This window comes from Aedes albopictus, chromosome 2 (genome assembly GCF_035046485.1).
Source record: "Aedes albopictus strain Foshan chromosome 2, AalbF5, whole genome shotgun sequence".
NCBI classification, from domain to species: Eukaryota; Metazoa; Arthropoda; class Insecta; order Diptera; family Culicidae; genus Aedes; species Aedes albopictus.
Window position 1 is genome coordinate 283,038,598 of NC_085137.1, and position 19,621 is coordinate 283,058,218.

The 19,621-nt window shown below is 43.4% G+C and overlaps 1 protein-coding gene across 1 annotated transcript; it reads left to right on the forward strand.

Moving 5' to 3' along the window:
• The first annotated feature begins 6,510 nt into the window (after nucleotides 1–6,510).
• On the forward strand, nucleotides 6,511–11,874 carry LOC134286610 (uncharacterized). Its single transcript, XM_062848244.1, has 2 exons — nucleotides 6,511–8,721; nucleotides 9,727–11,874. Exons 1-2 carry the CDS (start codon nucleotides 6,511–6,513, stop codon nucleotides 11,872–11,874), a joined length of 4,359 nt encoding a protein of 1,452 aa, XP_062704228.1.
• Nucleotides 11,875–19,621: the final 7,747 nt, after the last annotated feature.

The window sequence follows — 19,621 nt, forward strand, 5'->3', positions numbered from 1 at the left end:
GCAAATTTCCAAATTTTTGAATTTTTCACTTTGGTCCCCCCTTGGGAGAAGAGGGTTCGCAAATTTTCAATTTTTTTTTTTAAATTTCCCTTTGGTCCCCCATTGGGGGAAGAAGGTCCGCAAATTTCCGATTTTTTGAATTTTTTCCTTTGGTCCCCCCATAGGGGAAGAAGGTCCGCAAATTTTCAATTTTTCTTCGAATTTTTCCCTTTGGTCCCCCCTTTGGGGAAGTGGGTCCGCAAATTTCAAAATTTTTGAATTTTTCGCTTTGGTCCCCCCTTGGGAGAAGAGGGTTCGCAAATTTTCAAATTTTTTTTTTAAATTTCCCTTTGGTCCCCCATTGGGGGAAGAAGGTCCGCAAATTTCCGATTTTTTGAATTTTTCCCTTTGGTCCCCCCTTGTAGGGAAGGGGGCTCACAAATTTTTAAATTTTTGAAGTTTTCCCTTCGGATCCCCTTTGGGGGCTGTCCATTAATTACGTAAGAAAAAAATTACGATTTTTCGACAGCCCCACCCCCCTTGTAATATTTTTTGTATGAGAACTCTAAACATTTTTGTTTGTTTTCGATTTCTCAAACCCCCCTTCCCCCTATAAACCCTTACATAATTAATAGACAGCACCTTGGGGGAAGGGGGTCCGCAAATTTTCATATTTTTGAATTTTTCTCTTTGGTCCCCCCTTGGTGGAAGAGGGTCCGCTAATTTTCAATTTTTTGAATTTTTCTCTTTGGTCCCCCCTTGGGAGAAGAGGGTCTGCAAATTTTCAAATTTTTCCCTTTAGTCCCCCCTTGGTGGAAGAGGGTCCGCTAATTTTCAATTTTTTGAATTTTTTTTGAATTTGGTCCCCCCTTGGTGGAAGGGGGTTCGCAAATTTTCAAATTTTTGAAGTTTTCCCTGGTCCTTCCTCGGAGAAAGAAAGTTTGCAAATTTTTCAAATTTTTGATTTTTTCCTTTGGTTCCCTCTTGGGGGAAGTTGGTCCGCAAATTTTTTTTAATTGTTTTCTTTGGGGGAAATGGGTCCCTGTGGCCCCCTTGGAAAAAATGGATCCAAAAATTTACATTTTTTTTAAATTTTTCCCTTTGGTCCCCTCTTGGGGAAAATGGATCCGGAAATTGTGAACTTTTTGAATTTTTCCCCTTGGAAGAAGTGGGTCCGCAATTTTTTTCCCCTTTGGGGAAAATAGGTCCGCAAATTTTAATTTTTTGAATTTTTGCCTTTGGCCCCCTTGGAGGAAGTGGGTCTGCAATTTATCATTTTTTTGAATTTCTCCCTTTGGTTCCCCCTTGGGGGAAGTGGGTCCACAAATTTTCATTTTTTCCCTTTGGTCCCCCCTTGGGAGAAGAGGGTTCGCAAACTTCCGATTTTTTGAATTTTTTCCTTTGGTCCCCCCTTGGGGGAAGAAGGTCCGCAAATTTTCAATTTTTCTTCGAATTTTTCCCTTTGGTCCCCCCTTGGGGAAGTGGGTCCGCAAATTTCCAAATTTTTGAATTTTTCACTTTGGTCCCCCCTGGGGAGAAGAGGGTTCGCAAATTTTCAATTTTTTTTTTAAATTTCCCTTTGGTCCCCCATTGGGGGAAGAAGGTCCGCAAATTTCCGATTTTTTGAATTTTTTCATTTGGCCCCCCCTTGGGGGAAGAAGGTCCGCAAATTTTCAATTTTTCTTCGAATTTTTCCCTTTGGTCCCCCCTTGAGGGAAGTGGGTCCGCAAATTTCCAAATTTTTGAATTTTGATGCCCCCTTGGGGGAAGGGGGTCCGCAAATTTTTAATTTTTTGAATTTTTCCCATTGGTCCCCCCTTGGGGGAAGGTGGTTCGCAAATTTTCAAATTTTTGAATTTTTCCCTTTGGTCCCCCCTTGAGGGAAGGGGGTCCGCAATTTTTCAAATTTTTCCCTTTAGTCCCCCCTTGGGGGAGAGGGTACGCTAATTTTCAAATTTTTCTCTTTGGTTTCATCTTGGGGGAAGAGTCCGCAAAATTTCAAATTTTTGAATTTTTCCCTTTGGTCCCCCCTTGGGGAAAATGGATCCGAAAATTGTGAACTTTTTGAATTTTTCCCTTTGGTCCCCCCTTGGAGGAAGTGGGTCCGCAATTTTTTTCCCCTTTGGGGAAAATGGGACCACAAATATAAATTTTTTGAATTTTTGCCTTTGGCCCCCTTGAAGGAAGTGGGTCTGCAATTTATCATTTTTTTGAATTTCTCCCTTTGGTTCCCCCTTGGGGGAAGTGGGTCCACAAATTTTAATTTTTTCATTTTTTCCCTTTGGTCCCCCCTTGGGAGAAGTGGGTCCGCAAATTTCCAAATTTTTGAATTTTTCACTTTGGTCCCCCCTTGGGAGAAGAGGGTTCGCAAATTTTCAAATTTTTTTTTAAATTTCCCTTTGGTCCCCCATTGGGGGAAGAAGGTCCGCAAATTTCCGATTTTTTGAATTTTTCCCTTTGGTTCCCCCTTGTAGGGAAGGGGGCCCACAAATTTTTAAATTTTTGAAGTTTTCCCTTTGGACCCCCTTTGGGGGCTGTCCATTAATAACGTAAGAAAAAAATTACGAGTTTTCGACAGCCCCACCCCCCTTGTAATATTTTTTGTATGAGAACCCTAAACATTTTTGTTTGTTTTCGATTTCTCAAACCCCCCTTCCCCCTATAAACCATTACATAATTAATGGACAGCACCTTGGGGGAAGGGGGTCCGCAAATTTTCATATTTTTGAATTTTTCTCTTTGGTCCCCCCTTGGGGGAAGAGGGTCCGCAAATTTTCAAACTTTTCCCCTTAGTTCCCCCTTGGGGAAGAAGGTCCGCTAATTTTCAATTTTTTGAATTTTTCTCTTTGGTCCCCCCTTGGGAGAAGGGTCCGCAAATTTTCAAACTTTTCCCTTTGCCTTTCCCTTGGGGGAAGGGGATCGGCAATTTTTCCAATTTTTGATTTTTTCCCTTTAGTCCCCCCTTGGGAGAAGAGGGTTCGCAAATTTTCAATTTTTTTTTTTGAATTTCCCTTTGGTCCCCCATTGGGGGAAGAAGGTTCGCAAATTTCCGATTTTTTGAATTTTTTCCTTTGGTCCCCCCTTGGGAGAAGAAGGTCCGCAAATTTTCAATTTTTCTACGAATTTTTCCCTTTGGTCCCCCCTTGGGGGAAGTGGGTCCGCAAATTTCCAAATTTTTGAATTTTTCACTTTGGTCCCCCCTTGGGAGAAGAGGGTTCGCAAATTTTCAATTTTATTTTTAAATTTCCCTTTGGTCCCCCATTGGGGGAAGAAGGTCCGTAAATTTCCGATTTTTTGAATTTTTTCCTTTGGTCCCCCCTTGGGGAAAGAAGGTCCGCAAATTTTCAATTTTTCTTCGAATTTTTCCCTTTGGTCCCCCCTTGGGGAAAGTGGGTCCGCAAATTTCCAAATTTTTGAATTTTTCACTTTGGTCCCCCCTTGGGAGAAGAGGGATCGCAAATTTTCAATTTTTTTTTTAAATTTCCCTTTGGTCCCCCATTGGGGGAAGAAGGTCCGCAAATTTCCGATTTTTTGAATTTTTTCCTTTGGTCCCCCCTTGGGGGAAGAAGGTCCGCAAATTTTCAATTTTTCCTCGAATTTTTCCCTTTGGTCCCCCCTTGGGGGAAGTGGGTCCGCAAATTTCCAAATTTTTGAATTTTTCACTTTGGTCCCCCCTTGGGAGAAGAGGGTTCGCAAATTTTCATTTTTTTTTTAATTTCCCTTTGGTCCCCCATTGGGGGAAGAAGGTCCGCAAATTTCCGATTTTTTGAATTGGGGGAAGAAGGTCCGCAAATTTTCAATTTTTCTTCGAATTTTTCCCTTTGGTCCCCCCTTGGGGGAAGTGGGTCCGCAAATTTCCAAATTTTTGAATTTTTCACTTGGGAGAATTTTTGAATTTTTCACTTGGGAGAAGAGGGTTCGCAAATTTTCAATTTTTTTTTATTTCCCTTTGGTCCCCCATTGGGGGAAGAATGTCCGCGAATTTCCGATTTTTTCAATTTTTTCCTTTTTTCCCCCCTTGTAGGGAAGGGGGCCCACAAATTTTTAAATTTTTGAAGTTTTCCCTTTGGACCCCCTTTGGGGGCTGTCCATTAATTACGTAAGAAAAAAATTACGATTTTTCGACAGCCCCACCCCCCTTGTAATATTTTTTGTATGAGAACCCTAAACATTTTTGTTTGTTTTCGATTTCTCAAACCCCCCTTCCCCCTATAAACCCTTACATAATTAATAGACAGCACCTTGGGGGAAGGGGGTCCGCTTATTTTCATATTTTTGAATTTTTCTCTTTGGTCCCCCCTTGGGAGAAGAGGGTCTGCAAATTTTCAAATTTTTCCCTTTAGTCCCCCCTTGGTGGAAGAGGGTCCGCAAATTTTCAATTTTTTGAAATTTTCCCATTAGCCCCCCCTTGGAAAAAGGGGGTTCGCAAATTTTCAAATTTTTGAAGTTTTCCCTGGTCCTTCCTCGGAGAAAGAAAGTTAGCAAATTTTTCAAATTTTTGATTTTTTCCTTTGGTTCCCTCTTGGGGGAAGTTGGTCCGCAAATTTTTTTTAATTGTTTTCTTTGGGGGAAATGGGTCCCTGTGGCCCCCTTGGAAAAAATGGATCCAAAAATTTACATTTTTTTTTAAATTTTTCCCTTTGGTCCCCTCTTGGGGAAAATGGATCCGCAAATTGTGAACTTTTTGAATTTTTCCCCTTGGAGGAAGTGAGTCCGCAATTTTTTTCCCCTTTGGGGAAAATGGGTCCGCAAATTTTAATTTTTTGAATTTTTGCCTTTGGCCCCCTTGGAGGAAGTGGGTCTGCAATTTATCATTTTTTTTGAATTTCTCCCTTTGGTCCCCCCTTGGGAGAAGAGGGTTCGCAAATTTCCGATTTTTTGAATTTTTTCCTTTGGTCCCCCCTTGGGGGAAGAAGGTCCGCAAATTTTCAATTTTTCTTCGAATTTTTCCCTTTGGCCCCCCCTTGGGGGAAGTGGGTCCGCAAATTTCCAAATTTTTGAATTTTTCACTTTGGTCCCCTCTTGGGAGAAGAGGGTTCGCAAATTTTCAATTTTTTTTTAAATTTCCCTTTGGTCCCCTATTGGGGGAAGAAGGTCCGCAAATTTCCGATTTTTTGAATTTTTTCCTTTGGTCCCCCCTTGGGGGAAGAAGGTCCGCAAATTTTCAATTTTTCTTCGAATTTTTCCCTTTGGTCCCCCCTTGGGGGAAGTGGGTCCGCAAATTTCCAAATTTTTGAATTTATCACTTTGGTCCCCCCTTGGGGGAAGTGGGTCCGCAAATTTCCAAATTTTTGAATTTTTCACTTTGGTCCCCTCTTGGGAGAAGAGGGTTCGCAAATTTTCATTTTTTTTTTAAATTTCCCTTTGGTCCCCTATTGGGGGAAGAAGGTCCGCAAATTTCCGATTTTTTGAATTTTTTCCTTTGGTCCCCCCTTGGGGGAAGAAGGTCCGCAAATTTTCAATTTTTCTTCGAATTTTTCCCTTTGGTCCCCCCTTGGGGGAAGTGGGTCCGCAAATTTCCAAATTTTTGAATTTTTCAGTTTGGTCCCCCCTTGGGAGAAGAGGGTTCGCAAATTTTCAATTTTTTTTTTAAATTTCCCTTTGGTCCCCCATTGGGGGAAGAAGGTCCGCAAATTTTCAATTTTTTTTTTAAATTTCCCTTTGGTCCCCTGTTCAGTCTTCACTGACTTGACGGGTTTTTATTGGGGATTTTTTCTCAGTGCACCCGATTGCTGCGATCGTGATTTGTCATCCCTAGCAGCACAACAGGGTGTAACGTTCTAGGGTGTAACGGTAGGGAGGTAGCAATGCTACCAACATTAGAGGAGGAAAGCAAAAGTGATTTCCCGCGCTAGGCGGAAGCGAAGAGATTTTTCTGTTTTCAATCATTCATTGTAACGAGTTAGGTCGCGGCGTGAAGACGCGAAAGTTTTTGTTAAGAGTTTTTAGTGAATAAAATCAGTGAAAAAGTATTCCGAAATGTGTTTTCCTTTCCACCGGTGGAACAAAGGGTGCCAACAGTGAATTTAGTCCGCCGGTTAAGTGTCCACCTCGATTTTGTGTCGGCGTCCACCGGATGAGCGACATTTTGGTCCCATCGAACCGGACCGACGGCCATTTTGAAGTGTGCTATCGAAGAAAGTGAACATTTGCCAAACATGTGGAAAGGAAAACGCGGTTTCGCCGTGTAAAAACGATAAAGACAATTCCGAGCAAGCGGAAAAAAGTGTTCCACACCATAGTCAGTTATCCCGAGAAGTGTGTCCGGTACAATTCGACGCGAATTTACCGTTTCCGAGCGAAGAAGCCCAGTATTCGCTGATCCCGTATCCCGCCCGTCGTTCCGTCGCGTGTGCCGGTGGAGTTCGCCGCGAATCCACCAATCCCCAATGAAAAGCTGCTGCACGGATATCGATCCCGTCGGTGTCCTGTTCCTGTGCCGTATGGGCTATGTGGCGTAAAGTGCTATACCCAGAAGAAGCCAACTACCAAAGCCCAGTGAACAATAAAGTGAATAATAAAGAAAACAAAATGTCCGACGAAGAACTGAAGCTGCTAGTGCACAAGCGCGGACAAGTGAAATCAAAAGTGACGCGCATCAGGAATTCATTGAAAGCGGCCGAAGATGATCCTACGACGACAAGCTTTGCTCAGCTCCGAGTCTTTGCCAGAAGCCTTGAAATCCATTACCGCGAGTACAATGAAATCCACGATGCGTTAATCAGTGCCTGTCTCGCGAATCAGAGAGATCCCCAGGAGAAAAAATACGAAGAATTTGAAGTGTTGTTCAACGAAACCAGCTTGGTGATCGAGTCGCTGAAGGATGCAAAGGTGCCCGAACCGATTGGTGCAGCCGCTCAGCCGGCAGCGGTGCAGCCACAAATCGTGCAACAACAAGCCCTCAAAGCTCCACTACCCACTTTCGATGGAAAGTACGAACATTGGCCTCGCTTTAAGGCAATGTTCCAAGACATCATGGGAAGATCACCGGACTGTGACGCTATAAAGCTTTACCATTTGGAAAAGTCACTAGTCGGTGCTGCCACCGGAGTTATTGATTCCCAAACGATCCAGGACAACAACTACGCTCAGGCTTGGGCGATCCTGGAAGAACGTTACGAGAACAAGCGTTTGATAGTAGATCTGCACATCCGGGGTCTACTGAATCTCAAACGCATGACTCGAAAATCGTCGAAAGAGCTTCGCCAGCTACTTGATGACTGCTGCCGGCACGTCGAGAATCTGAAGTTTCTGGGGCAGGAGCTTGAAGGAGTATCCGAGTTGTTCGTCGTCAACGTTCTAACCGCCGCCTTGGATAAGGAAACACGTGAGTATTGGGAATCAAAGTTGGACCACGGAGAGCTACCAACGTATGAGGACACCGTAGAGTGCTTGAAGAATCGTTGTCTTATCCTTGAGAGATGCGAGACGGCCAACCCTCCTCCACCGGTGACGAAGTCCGCTTCAGGTTTCCAAAAGCTATCTTCCCAAAAGGTGGCAAACGCAGTCACGTCACCGACCGCTGTGACCTGTGAATTGTGCAGTGGACAACACCCTAACTTCAAGTGTTCCGCTTTCCGCAACATGACGGTTGCCCAGCGGATAGCAAAGGTGAAAGAGATGAAAGTTTGCTACAATTGCCTTCGGAAGGGGCACCGAAGCAGCACCTGCTCGTCCGAGAAGACGTGCTCGAAATGTGGGCAAAGACACAACAGCCTGCTGCATCTTGATGATCCAGATGTTCCAGAGCAGCCTGAGCCGCAGAAGCAATCTGCACCTCCGGCAAGCGTCAACGTCGTCGCGGAAGCGAGTCCTGAACCGGTATCAACTACAAGCGCATTGGTGAGTCACGTATCCAGTACTCGGAAATCTCGTTCATCCCCGAAGGAAGTCTTGCTGCTTACGGCCTTGGTAAGTCTTGTCGACGAAAGCGGCCGAGCCCATCCTTGCCGTGCACTACTCGACTGTGCATCGCAAGTCTGCCTTATTTCCAGCGATATGGTCCAGAAACTCGGTAAGCGTCCACGACCAACCAATACCGAGGTGGTTGGAGTAACAGGTAGGAAAAGCGCCAGTCAAGAGGTTGTCGTTTCTGTTGTTTCCAACTACGGTGAGTACAAGGTTGACATTCCGTGCCTTGTCATGCCTCAGGTGAGTGGAACCATTCCTACCAGAAAAATTGAAATTAAAAGGTGGCAAATACCAGCCAACGTGGCGTTGGCGGACCCAGAATTCCATACCCCGAAACGTATAGATCTCCTCATCGGAAATGAGTTTTTCTTCTCCCTTCTCAAATCTGGTCAAATGAAACTTTCCGATGATTTGCCTCTGCTCCAGGAAACTGTCTTTGGGTGGGTTATCGCTGGACCAGTTGATGTCCCAGATCAAAAGGTTGTTTTTTCCCATGTTGTGACGAAAGAAGATACATCTGATCTAATCGAAAAGTTTTGGGCTGTTGAAGAAGTTGTCGGATCGTTCCCATCCACCACCGAAGAGCAGCAAGTTGAGGATCACTTCGTGGATACTCATCGCCGAGACGAGACAGGCCGTTTCGTGGTTCGGCTACCGTTCCGTGAGACAGTGGCTGAGCTCGGTGATAATCGAGCATTGGCGCTGAAAAGGTTTTTCCTGCTTGAGCGAAGATTGCAACGTCATCCGGATACAAAACAGCAGTACGAGGACTTTATTACCGAATATGAGGCACTCGGCCATTGTCATGAGGTGTTCGAGGCAGCCGATCCAGTGGGAGTTCAACGGTATTACCTCCCAAGTAACATTTTAAGTTTTGTTCGGCTTTACAAGAGATCTTCATAACCAATTTTATAAAACTTGCAATAAAACTGAATCATACATCAAAACCTCTTTATAACCTCTTTAAGAGCATCATCCGGCTGAGTGGACCACTCTCGGAGAGGGTTTGCAAACCGCATTAAGAGTAGCAATAAACTCGTTTTAAAACCTAGTTGAAAAATGTCCCATTCTCGTTTGTTGTTGTTTTTTTTTTTCAACAAAAACTATGACAGCTCAAGATGCAGAGAAGCTTCTGCGATGGCACGTTAAGTTCAGGAGGATACATCATTCGTAAGTAGAAAGCGATCATTTCAAAGTAATATTTTAGTAGTTTTTGTGCTGGTAGGCTTATGCGCATTCGAATTTACCGTAAATATTGGGGTTGCAGAATCATAAAATTAATGCGCTTCGAAAACAGTGAATATTATCATCTTGGAATGAAATAAATCAATTTGTGAATTTAGTAAAACTATCTCGAATCACAAGAAAACTCAGCAGAGAGTATTTGTTTATGTGAGCATGTTATGAAAATGGTGGCAAACTATCAATTCATTGCTTATTTAGGCAAAATTAGCTATTTTCCATTCACGTTAGCTAATTATTCAATATGGCGACGACCATAATCATCGAAAATAAAACGAAAGCAAGTTTACTTTTATGATGACCGCAATAAACCTAGCAGTGTCGTAGTTTCTGCTTTTCCACGAACAGATGTCGTTACTAATCGAACGTATCGCCATCTGTTGAGAGTTTTAACAGTTTTATTGTGGTAATAATGATTACCAGAAGGTTTACAAATCGGAAAGTTTTGTTTACTCTTAAAATCTGCCTTTATGAATATTTTCAAGTATACTTTAAAACATTTTATCAATGGTTTTCATAAAAGCAATCATAAAACTGTGAGCTTTAGTTATTGCTGTGATAAAACCTTAACAAAAATCAAACAAAACCAATCAGCAATGGAATTGTTACTTGGGCCTGCCGCACCATGCGGTCATGAAGTTAGCCAGTTCCAGCACTAAACTCCGTGTGGTATTCGATGCCACGGCGAGATCTTCCGGTCCTTCGTTGAATGATGTACTCCAAGTTGGCCCTACCATCCAAAATGACCTGTTCTCCATTCTACTACAATTCCGTCGGCATCGCTTCGCCTTTTCGGCCGATATAACAAAAATGTACAGGCAAGTAGTAGTGGACGAGCGGGATACTCGTTTCCAACGCATATTCTGGGGGAAGCAGCCGACTGATCCACTGCGTGTTCTGGAACTCAACACCGTTACCTACGGAACTGCTTCAGCTCCATTCTTGGCTACAAGATCGTTAGTCCAGCTAGCAAGGGATGAAAAGTCCGAATATCCTGCCGCAGCCGAGGTGGTTTGTGAGGACTTCTATATTGATGACGTGCTCACAGGAGCAAATACAGTGGCCGAAGCCGTTCGTCTAAGAATGGATCTTCAGGAGATGCTCGCCAAAGGGGGCTTTGACATTCGAAAATGGTGCTCCAATTCTGATGCGGTACTGGAAGACGTCCCTGAAGAAGAAAAGGAGAAGCTAGTGAAGATCGACGACTCCGAGAACATAGTGCGTACACTTGGCTTACTGTGGGATCCTAACAACGATCATTTCCGCTTTGTTGTTCCGTCCACCGAGGATATGTTGCAACCGGTCACCAAGAGATTTGTCCTCTCTCGTATTTCTAGATTGTTTGATCCGCTCGGTTTCGTATCGCCGGTAGTCCTCGTTGCCAAATTGTTGATGCAGGCTCTTTGGGTTCGAAAGTTGGAGTGGGATGAACCAATTCCAGAGGATTTGCTTGCACAATGGTTGAAATTAAGTAATTCGTTGACGTCCCTTAATCAAGCCAAAATTCCGAGATGTGTGATCCCTGAAGAATGTGAAACATTTGAAATTCATGGGTTCGCAGACGCTTCCTCGTCTGCGTACGGGGCCTGTTTGTATCTTCGAGCTGTGAAGGGAAACGGTGATACATGTTGTAATCTTTTTACCAGCAAGTCGCGGGTTGCACCGCTGACCGAAATGACCATACCTCGCAAAGAATTATGTGCTGCACTCTTGTTGTCACGTCTCTTGGTGAAAGTTTTGTCCGCCTTTAAGCTTCCTATGTCCAAGGTTGTCTTGTGGTCCGACAGCCAAATTGTGCTCTCGTGGTTGAAAAAAGCACCGTCACGCCTGGATATTTTTGTGCGCAACCGCGTGGCAGAAATCAATCGAAATACCCACCAGTATCCATGGGAATACGTACGGTCTGCCGATAATCCCGCTGACGTCGTTTCACGGGGACAAATGCCTGAAGCCTTGAACAACAACAGCTTGTGGTGGTTTGGACCAGATTTCTTGAACCAGCCCCATTATGAGCCTGCAGCAGTTGAAGAGATTCCTGATTGTGAAATGCCAGAGATGAAGGCTGAAGTGATTGTCAACCTGGCAACGATCGAGCTACTGCCAGTCTTCACATCCTATGGATCGTTCCGAAAGCTGCAACGGATTGTTGCGTTGGTTATGCGTTTCATCAACAACACCAGGACGAATGTTGCGGCTAATCGCTGCCTGTGGCGTTCGATTTCAGTTGCAGAAATGAGGGCATCTCTAATCACCATCGTACGAGTCATTCAGCACACTGAGCTACCCGATGAGGTTCGCAGCCAGGACGCGGCTACTTCTTCCAAAAAGCTTGCTCGTCTCTGCCCTGTTTTGGATGAAGTCGACGGTGTTCTCAGAGTAGGGGGACGTCTGGAGAAGTCTGCTCTACCATTCGATGCGAAGCACCAGTTGATACTTCCGGATCACCATCCTGTTACAAAGCTCTTGATTCGAGCACTGCACGAGGAGAACATGCATGCAGGTCCATCGAATCTTTTGGCCATACTTCGGCGAAAGTTTTGGCTACTGAGAGCACGATCAACTGTCCGAGGGGTTGTCAGGTCATGCGTGTCCTGCTTCAGAGCTTGCCCTCGAAAGGTGGAACAATTGATGGGCAACCTTCCTGATTTCCGAGTGAATCCTGCCATGCCTTTTGAATACACGGGAGTGGACTACGCCGGACCTGTAATGGTAAAGGAAGGAAAGTATCGACCAAAAAGATGAAGGGATATATTGCAGTCTTTGTTTGCCTGGTTACGAAAAATGTCCACTTGGAGTTGGTATCCAGCCTCACAACCGAGGCGTTTCTTGCTGCGCTTGACCGTTTTGTTAATCATCATGGGTTGGTAAAGAGAATCCTGTCAGATAACGCCACAAATTTCACCGGGGCTTCCAACGAGCTGCATGCTCTATATCGGCAATTTCGTGATGAAGTGACGGTGTCTAAAATCAACGATTTCCTGCTTCCACGGGAGATTGAATGGCGTTTTATACCCCCAAGGGCTCCAAACTTTGCAGGGTTGATGGAAGCTGGTGTGAAAAGCGTGAAGACCCACCTCAAGCGTACCTTGCGGAATACCTCTCTGAACTTCGAAGAGTTTGCTACAGTGCTGTCGCATGTGCAGGCTATTTTGAACTCCAGGCCTCTATACGCACTGTCGGAAGATCCCAACGAGCCAATGCCAATAACACCTGCACATCTTCAACTGGGCCGACCAATGCATCCAGTTCCAAGGCCATCGTACTTGAACACCAAGGAGTACAAATTGTCGCGCTGGGAATACTTGACGCTGCTACGGGACCATTTCTGGAAAAGGTGGTCCAGGGAATATCTTTCCACGCTTCAATGCAAATTTCCAAATTTTTGAATTTTTCACTTTGGTCCCCTCTTGGGAGAAGAGGGTTCGCAAATTTTCAATTTTTTTTTTTTAATTTCCCTTTGGTCCCCCATTGGGGGAAGAAGGTCCGCAAATTTCCGATTTTTTGAATTTTTCCCTTTGGTCCCCCCTTGTAGGGAAGGGGGCCCACAAATTTTTAAATTTTTGAAGTTTTCCCTTTGGACCCCCTTTGGGGGCTGTCCATTAATTACGAAAGAAAAAAATTACGATTTTTCGACAGCCCCACCCCCCTTGAATATTTTTTGTATGAGAACCCTAAACATTTTTGTTTGTTTTCGATTTCTCAAACCCCCCTTCCCCCTATAAACCCTTACATAATTAATAGACAGCACCTTGGGGGAAGGGGGTCCGCAAATTTTCATATTTTTGAATTTTTCTCTTTGGTCCCCCCTTGGTGGAAGAGGGTCCGCTAATTTTCAATTTTTTGAATTTTTCTCTTTGGTCCCCCCTTGGGAGAAGAGGGTCTGCAAATTTTCAAATTTTTCCCTTTAGTCCCCCCTTGGTGGAAGAGGGTCCGCAAATTTTCAATTTTTTGAATTTTTCCCATTAGCCCCCCCTTGGGGGAAGAGGGTTCGCAAATTTTCAAATTTTTGAAGTTTTCCCTGGTCCTTCCTCGGAGAAAGAAAGTTTGCAAATTTTTCAAATTTTTGATTTTTTCCTTTGGTTCCCTCTTGGGGGAAGTTGGTCCGCAATTTTTTTTTAATTGTTTTCTTTGGGGGAAATGGGTCCCTGTGGCCCCCTTGGAAAAAATGGATCCAAAAATTTACATTTTTTTTTAAATTTTTCCCTTTGGTCCCCTCTTGGGGAAAATGGATCCGAAAATTGTGAACTTTTTGAATTTTTCCCCTTGGAGGAAGTGGGTCCGCAATTTTTTTCCCCTTTGGGGAAAATGGGTCCGCAAATTTTATTTTTGCCTTTGGCCCCCTTGGAGGAAGTGGGTCTGCAATTTATCATTTTTTTGAATTTCTCCCTTTGGTTCCCCCTTGGGGGAAGTGGGTCCACAAATTTTCATTTTTTCCCTTTGGTCCCCCCTTGGGAGAAAAGGGTTCGCAAATTTCCGATTTTTTGAATTTTTTCGTTCCCCCTTGGGGGAAGAAGGTCCGCAAATTTTCAATTTTTCTTCGAATTTTTCCCTTTGGCCCCCCCTTGGGGGAAGTGGGTCCGCAAATTTCCAAATTTTTGAATTTTTCACTTTGGTCCCCATTTGGGAGAAGAGGGTTCGCAAATTTTCAATTTTTTTTTAAATTTCCCTTTGGTCCCCCATTGGGGGAAGAAGGTCCGCAAATTTCCGATTTTTTGAATTTTTTCCTTTGGTCCCCCCTTGGGGGAAGAAGGTCCGCAAATTTTCAATTTTTCTTCGAATTTTTCCCTTTGGTCCCCCCTTGAGGGAAGTGGGTCCGCAAATTTCCAAATTTTTGAATTTTTCACTTTGGTCCCCCCTTGGGAGAAGAGGGTTCGCAAATTTTCAATTTTTTTTTTAAATTTCCCTTTGGTCCCCCATTGGGGAAAGAAGGTTCGCAAATTTCCGATTTTTTGAATTTTTTCCTTTGGTCCCCCCTTGGAGGAAGAAGGTCCGCAAATTTCAATTTTTCTACGAATTTTTCCCTTTGGTCCCCCCTTGGGGGAAGTGGGTCCGCAAATTTCCAAATTTTTGAATTTTTCACTTTGGTCCCCTCTTGGGAGAAGAGGGTTCGCAAATTTCCGATTTTTTGAATTATTTGCTTTGGTCCCCCCTTGGGGGAAGAAGGTCCGCAAATTTTCAATTTTTCTTCGAATTTTTCCCTTTCTTCCCCCCTTGGGGGAAGTGGGTCCGCAAATTTCCAAATTTTTGAATTTTTCACTTTGGTCCCCCCTTGGGAGAAGAGGGTTCACAAATTTTAATTTTTTTTTTTAAATTTCCCTTTGGTCCCCCATTGGGGGAAGAAGGTCCGCAAATTTCCGATTTTTTGAATTTTTTCCTTTGGTCCCCCCTTGGGGGAAGAAGGTCCGCAAATTTTCAATTTTTCTTCGAATTTTTCCCTTTGGTCCCCCTTTGGGGGAAGTGGGTCCGCAAATTTCCAAATTTTAGAATTTTTCACTTTGGTCCCCCCTTGGGAGAAGAGAGTTCACAAATTTTCAATTTTTTTTTTAATTTCCCTTTGGTTCCCCATTGGGGGAAGAAGGTCCGCAAATTTCCGATTTTTTGAATTTTTTCCTTTGGTCCCCCCTTGGGAGAAGAGGGTTCGCAAATTTTCAATTTTTTTTTTAAATATCCCTTTGGTCCCCCATTGGGGAAAGAAGGTCCGCAAATTTCCGATTTTTTGAATTTTTTCCTTTGGTCCCCCCTTGGGGGAAGAAGGTCCGCAAATTTTCAATTTTTCTTCGAATTTTTCCCTTTGGTCCCCCCTTGGGGGAAGTGGGTCCGAAAATTTCCAAATTTTTGAATTTTTCACTTTGGTCCCCCCTTGGGAGAAGAGGGTTCGCAAATTTTCATTTTTTTTTTAATTTCCCTTTGGTCCCCCATTGGGGGAAGAAGGTCCGCAAATTTCCGATTTTTTTGAACTTTTCCCTTTGGTCCCCCCTTGTAGGGAAGGGTTCCCACAAATTTTTAAATTTTTGAAGTTTTCCCTTTGGACCCCCTTTGGGGGCTGTCCATTAATTACGTAAGAAAAAAATTACGATTTTTCGACAGCCCCACCCCCCTTGTAATATTTTTTGTATGAGAACCCTAAACATTTTTGTTTGTTTTCGATTTCTCAAACCCCCCTTCCCCCTAAAAACCACTACATAATTAATAGACAGCACCTTGGGGGAAGGGGGTCCGCAAATTTTCATATTTTTGAATTTTTCTCTTTGGTCCCCCCTTGGTGGAAGAGGGTCCGCTAATTTTCAATTTTTTGAATTTTTCCCATTAGCCCCCCCTTGGGGGAGGGGGTTCGCAAATTTTTAAATTTTTGAATTTTTCACTTTGGTCCCCCCTTGGGAGAAGAGGGTTCGCAAATTTTCATTTTTTTTAAATTTCCCTTTGGTCCCCCATTGGGGGAAGAAGGTTCGCAAATTTCCGATTTTTTGAATTTTTTCCTTTGGTCCCCCCTTGGGGGAAGAAGGTCCGCAAATTTTCAATTTTTCTTCGAATTTTTCCCTTTGGTCCCCCCTTGGGGGAAGTGGGTCCGCAAATTTCCAAATTTTTGAATTTTTCACTTTGGTCCCCCCTTGGGAGGAAAAGAGTTCGCAAATTTTCATTTTTTTTTTAAATTTCCCTTTGGTCCCCCATTGGGGGAAGAAGGTCCGCAAATTTCCGATTTTTTGAATTTTTTCCCTTGGTCCCCCCTTGGGGGAAGAAGGTCCGCAAATTTTCAATTTTTCTTCGAATTTTTCCCTTTGGTCCCCCCTTGGGGGAAGTGGGTCCGCAAATTTCCAAATTTTTGAATTTTTCACTTTGGTCCCCCCTTGGGAGAAGAGGGTTCACAATTTTTTTTTTTTAATTTCCCTTTGGTCCCCCATTGGGGGAAGAAGGTCCGCAAATTTCCGATTTTTTGAATTTTTTCCTTTGGTCCCCCCTTGGAGGAAGAAGGTCCGCAAATTTTCAATTTTTCTTCGAATTTTTCCCTTTGGTCCCCCCTTGGGGGAAGTGGGTCCGCAAATTTCCAAATTTTTGAATTTTTCACTTTGGTCCCCCCTTGGGAGAAGAGGGTTCACAAATTTTCAATTTTTTTTTTAATTTCCCTTTGGTCCCCCCTTGGGGGAAGTGGGTCCGCAAATTTCCAAATTTTTGAATTTTTCACTTTGGTCCCCCCTTGGGAGAAGAGGGTTCATAAATTTTCAATTTTTTTTTATTAATTTCCCTTTGGTCCCCCATTGGGGGAAGAAGGTCCGCAAATTTCCGATTTTTTGAATTTTTTCCTTTGGTCCCCCCTTGGGGGAAGAAGGTCCGCAAATTTTCAATTTTTCTTCGAATTTTTCCCTTTCTTCCCCCCTTGGGGGAAGTGGGTCCGCAAATTTCCAAATTTTTGAATTTTTCACTTTGGTCCCCTCTTGGGAGAAGAGGGTTCACAAATTTTAAATTTTTTTTTTTAAATTTCCCTTTGGTCCCCCATTGGGGGAAGAAGGTCCGCAAATTTCCGATTTTTTGAATTTTTTCCTTTGGTCCCCCCTTGGGGGAAGAAGGTCCGCAAATTTTCAATTTTTCTTCGAATTTTTCCCTTTGGTCCCCCTTTGCGGGAAGTGGGTCCGCAAATTTCCAAATTTTTGAATTTTTCACTTTGGTCCCCCCTTGGGAGAAGAGGGTTCACAAATTTTCAATTTTTTTTTATTAATTTCCCTTTGGTCCCCCATTGGGGGAAGAAGGTCCGCAAATTTCCGATTTTTTGAATTTTTTCCTTTGGTCCCCCCTTGGGGGAAGAAGGTCCGCAAATTTTCAATTTTTCTTCGATTTTTTCCCTTTGGTCCCCCCTTGGGGGAAGTGGGTCCGCAAATTTCCAAATTTTTGAATTTTTCACTTTGGTCCCCCCTTGGGAGGAAAAGAGTTCGCAAATTTTCATTTTTTTTTAAATTTCCCTTTGGTCCCCCATTGGGGGAAGAAGGTCCGCAAATTTCCGATTTTTTGAATTTTTTCCTTTGGTCCCCCCTTGGTGGAAGAAGGTCCGCAAATTTTCAATTTTTCTACGAATTTTTCCCTTTGGTCCCCCTTTGGGGGAAGTGGGTCCGCAAATTTCCAAATTTTTGAATTTTTCACTTTGGTCCCCCCTTGGGAGAAGAGGGTTCGCAAATTTTCAATTTTTTTTTTAAATTTCCCTTTGGTCCCCCATTGGGGAAAGAAGGTCCGCAAATTTCCGATTTTTTGAATTTTTTCCTTTGGTCCCCCCTTGGGGGAAGAAGGTCCGCAAATTTTCAATTTTTCTTCGAATTTTTCCCTTTGGTCCCCCCTTGGGGGAAGTGGGTCCGAAAATTTCCAAATTTTTGAATTTTTCACTTTGGTCCCCCCTTGGGAGAAGAGGGTTCGCAAATTTTCATTTTTTTTTTTTTAATTTCCCTTTGGTCCCCCATTGGGGGAAGAAGGTCCGCAAATTTCCGATTTTTTTGAACTTTTCCCTTTGGTCCCCCCTTGTAGGGAAGGGTGCCCACAAATTTTTAAATTTTTGAAGTTTTCCCTTTGGACCCCCTTTGGGGGCTGTCCATTAATTACGTAAGAAAAAAATTACGATTTTTCGACAGCCCCACCCCCCTTGTAATATTTTTTGTATGAGAACCCTAAACATTTTTGTTTGTTTTCGATTTCTCAAACCCCCCTTCCCCCTAAAAACCCTTACATAATTAATAGACAGCACCTTGGGGGAAGGGGGTCCGCAAATTTTCATATTTTTGAATTTTTCTCTTTGGTCCCCCCTTGGTGGAAGAGGGTCCGCTAATTTTCAATTTTTTGAATTTTTCCCATTAGCCCCCCCTTGGGGGAGGGGGTTCGCAAATTTTTAAATTTTTGAATTTTTCACTTTGGTCCCCCCTTGGGAGAAGAGGGTTCGCAAATTTTCATTTTTTTTAAATTTCCCTTTGGTCCCCCATTGGGGGAAGAAGGTTCGCAAATTTCCGATTTTTTGAATTTTTTCCTTTGGTCCCCCCTTGGGGGAAGAAGGTCCGCAAATTTTCAATTTTTCTTCGAATTTTTCCCTTTGGTCCCCCCTTGGGGGAAGTGGGTCCGCAAATTTCCAAATTTTTGAATTTTTCACTTTGGTCCCCTCTTGGGAGAAGAGGGTTCGCAAATTTCCGATTTTTTGAATTTTTTCCTTTGGTCCCCCCTTGGAGGAAGAAGGTCCGCAAATTTTCAATTTTTCTTCGAATTTTTCCCTTTGGTCCCCCCTTGGGGGAAGTGGGTCCGCAAATTTCCAAATTTTTGAATTTTTCACTTTGGTCCCCCCTTGGGAGAAGAGGGTTCGCAAATTTTCAATTTTTTTTTTAAATTTCCCTTTGGTCCCCCATTGGGGAAAGATGGTTCGCAAATTTCCGATTTTTTGAATTTTTTCCTTTGGTCCCCCCTTGGAGGAAGAAGGTCCGCAAATTTTCAATTTTTCTACGAATTTTTTCCTTTGGTCCCCCCTTGGGGGAAGTGGGTCCGCAAATTTCCAAATTTTTGAATTTTTCACTTTGGTCCCCCCTTGGGAGAAGAGGGTTCACAAATTTTCAATTTTTTTTTTTAATTTCCCTTTGGTCCCCCCTTGGGGGAAGTGGGTCCGCAAATTTTCAAATTTTTGAATTTTTCACTTTGGTCCCCCCTTGGGAGAAGAGGGTTCACAAATTTTCAATTTTTTTTTTTAATTTCCCTTTGGTCCCCCATTGGGGGAAGAAGGTCCGCAAATTTCCGATTTTTTGAATTTTTTCCTTTGGTCCCCCCTTGGGGGAAGAAGGTCCGCAAATTTTCAATTTTTCTTCGAATTTTTCCCTTTGGTCCCCCCTTGGGGGAAGTGGGTCCGCAAATTTCCAAATTTTTGAATTTTTCACTTTGGTCCCCTCTTGGGAGAAGAGGGTTCGCAAATTTCCGATTTTTTGAATTTTTTCCTTTGGTCCCCCCTTGGAGGAAGAAGGTCCGCAAATTTTCAATTTTTCTTCGAATTTTTCCCTTTGGTCCCCCCTTGGGGGAAGTGGGTCCGCAAATTTCCAAATTTTTGAATTTTTCACTTTGGTCCCCCCTTGGGAGAAGAGGGTTCGCAAATTTTCAATTTTTTTTTTAAATTTCCCTTTGGTCCCCCATTGGGGAAAGATGGTTCGCAAATTTCCGATTTTTTGAATTTTTTCCTTTGGTCCCCCCTTGGAGGAAGAAGGTCCGCAAATTTTCAATTTTTCTTCGAATTTTTTCCTTTGGTCCCCCCTTGGGGGAAGTGGGTCCGCAAATTTCCAAATTTTTGAATTTTTCACTTTGGTCCCCCCTTGGGAGAAGAGGGTTCACAAATTTTCAATTTTTTTTTTTAATTTCCCTTTGGTCCCCCCTTGGGGGAAGTGGGTCCGCAAATTTCCAAATTTTTGAATTTTTCACTTTGGTCCCCCCTTGGGAGAAGAGGGTTCGCAAATTTTCAATTGGGGGAAGAAGGTCCGCAAATTTCCGA

Excerpts from the sequence above, each read along its gene's own strand:
- LOC134286610 (XM_062848244.1), top strand. The coding sequence starts at position 6,511 with ATGTCCGACGAAGAACTGAAGCTGCTAGTGCACAAGCGCGGACAAGTG. Across the intron at positions 8,722-9,726 it reads TGTTCGAGGCAGCCGATCCA|CAATGGAATTGTTACTTGGG; the intron begins GTGGGAGTTCAA and ends AAAACCAATCAG.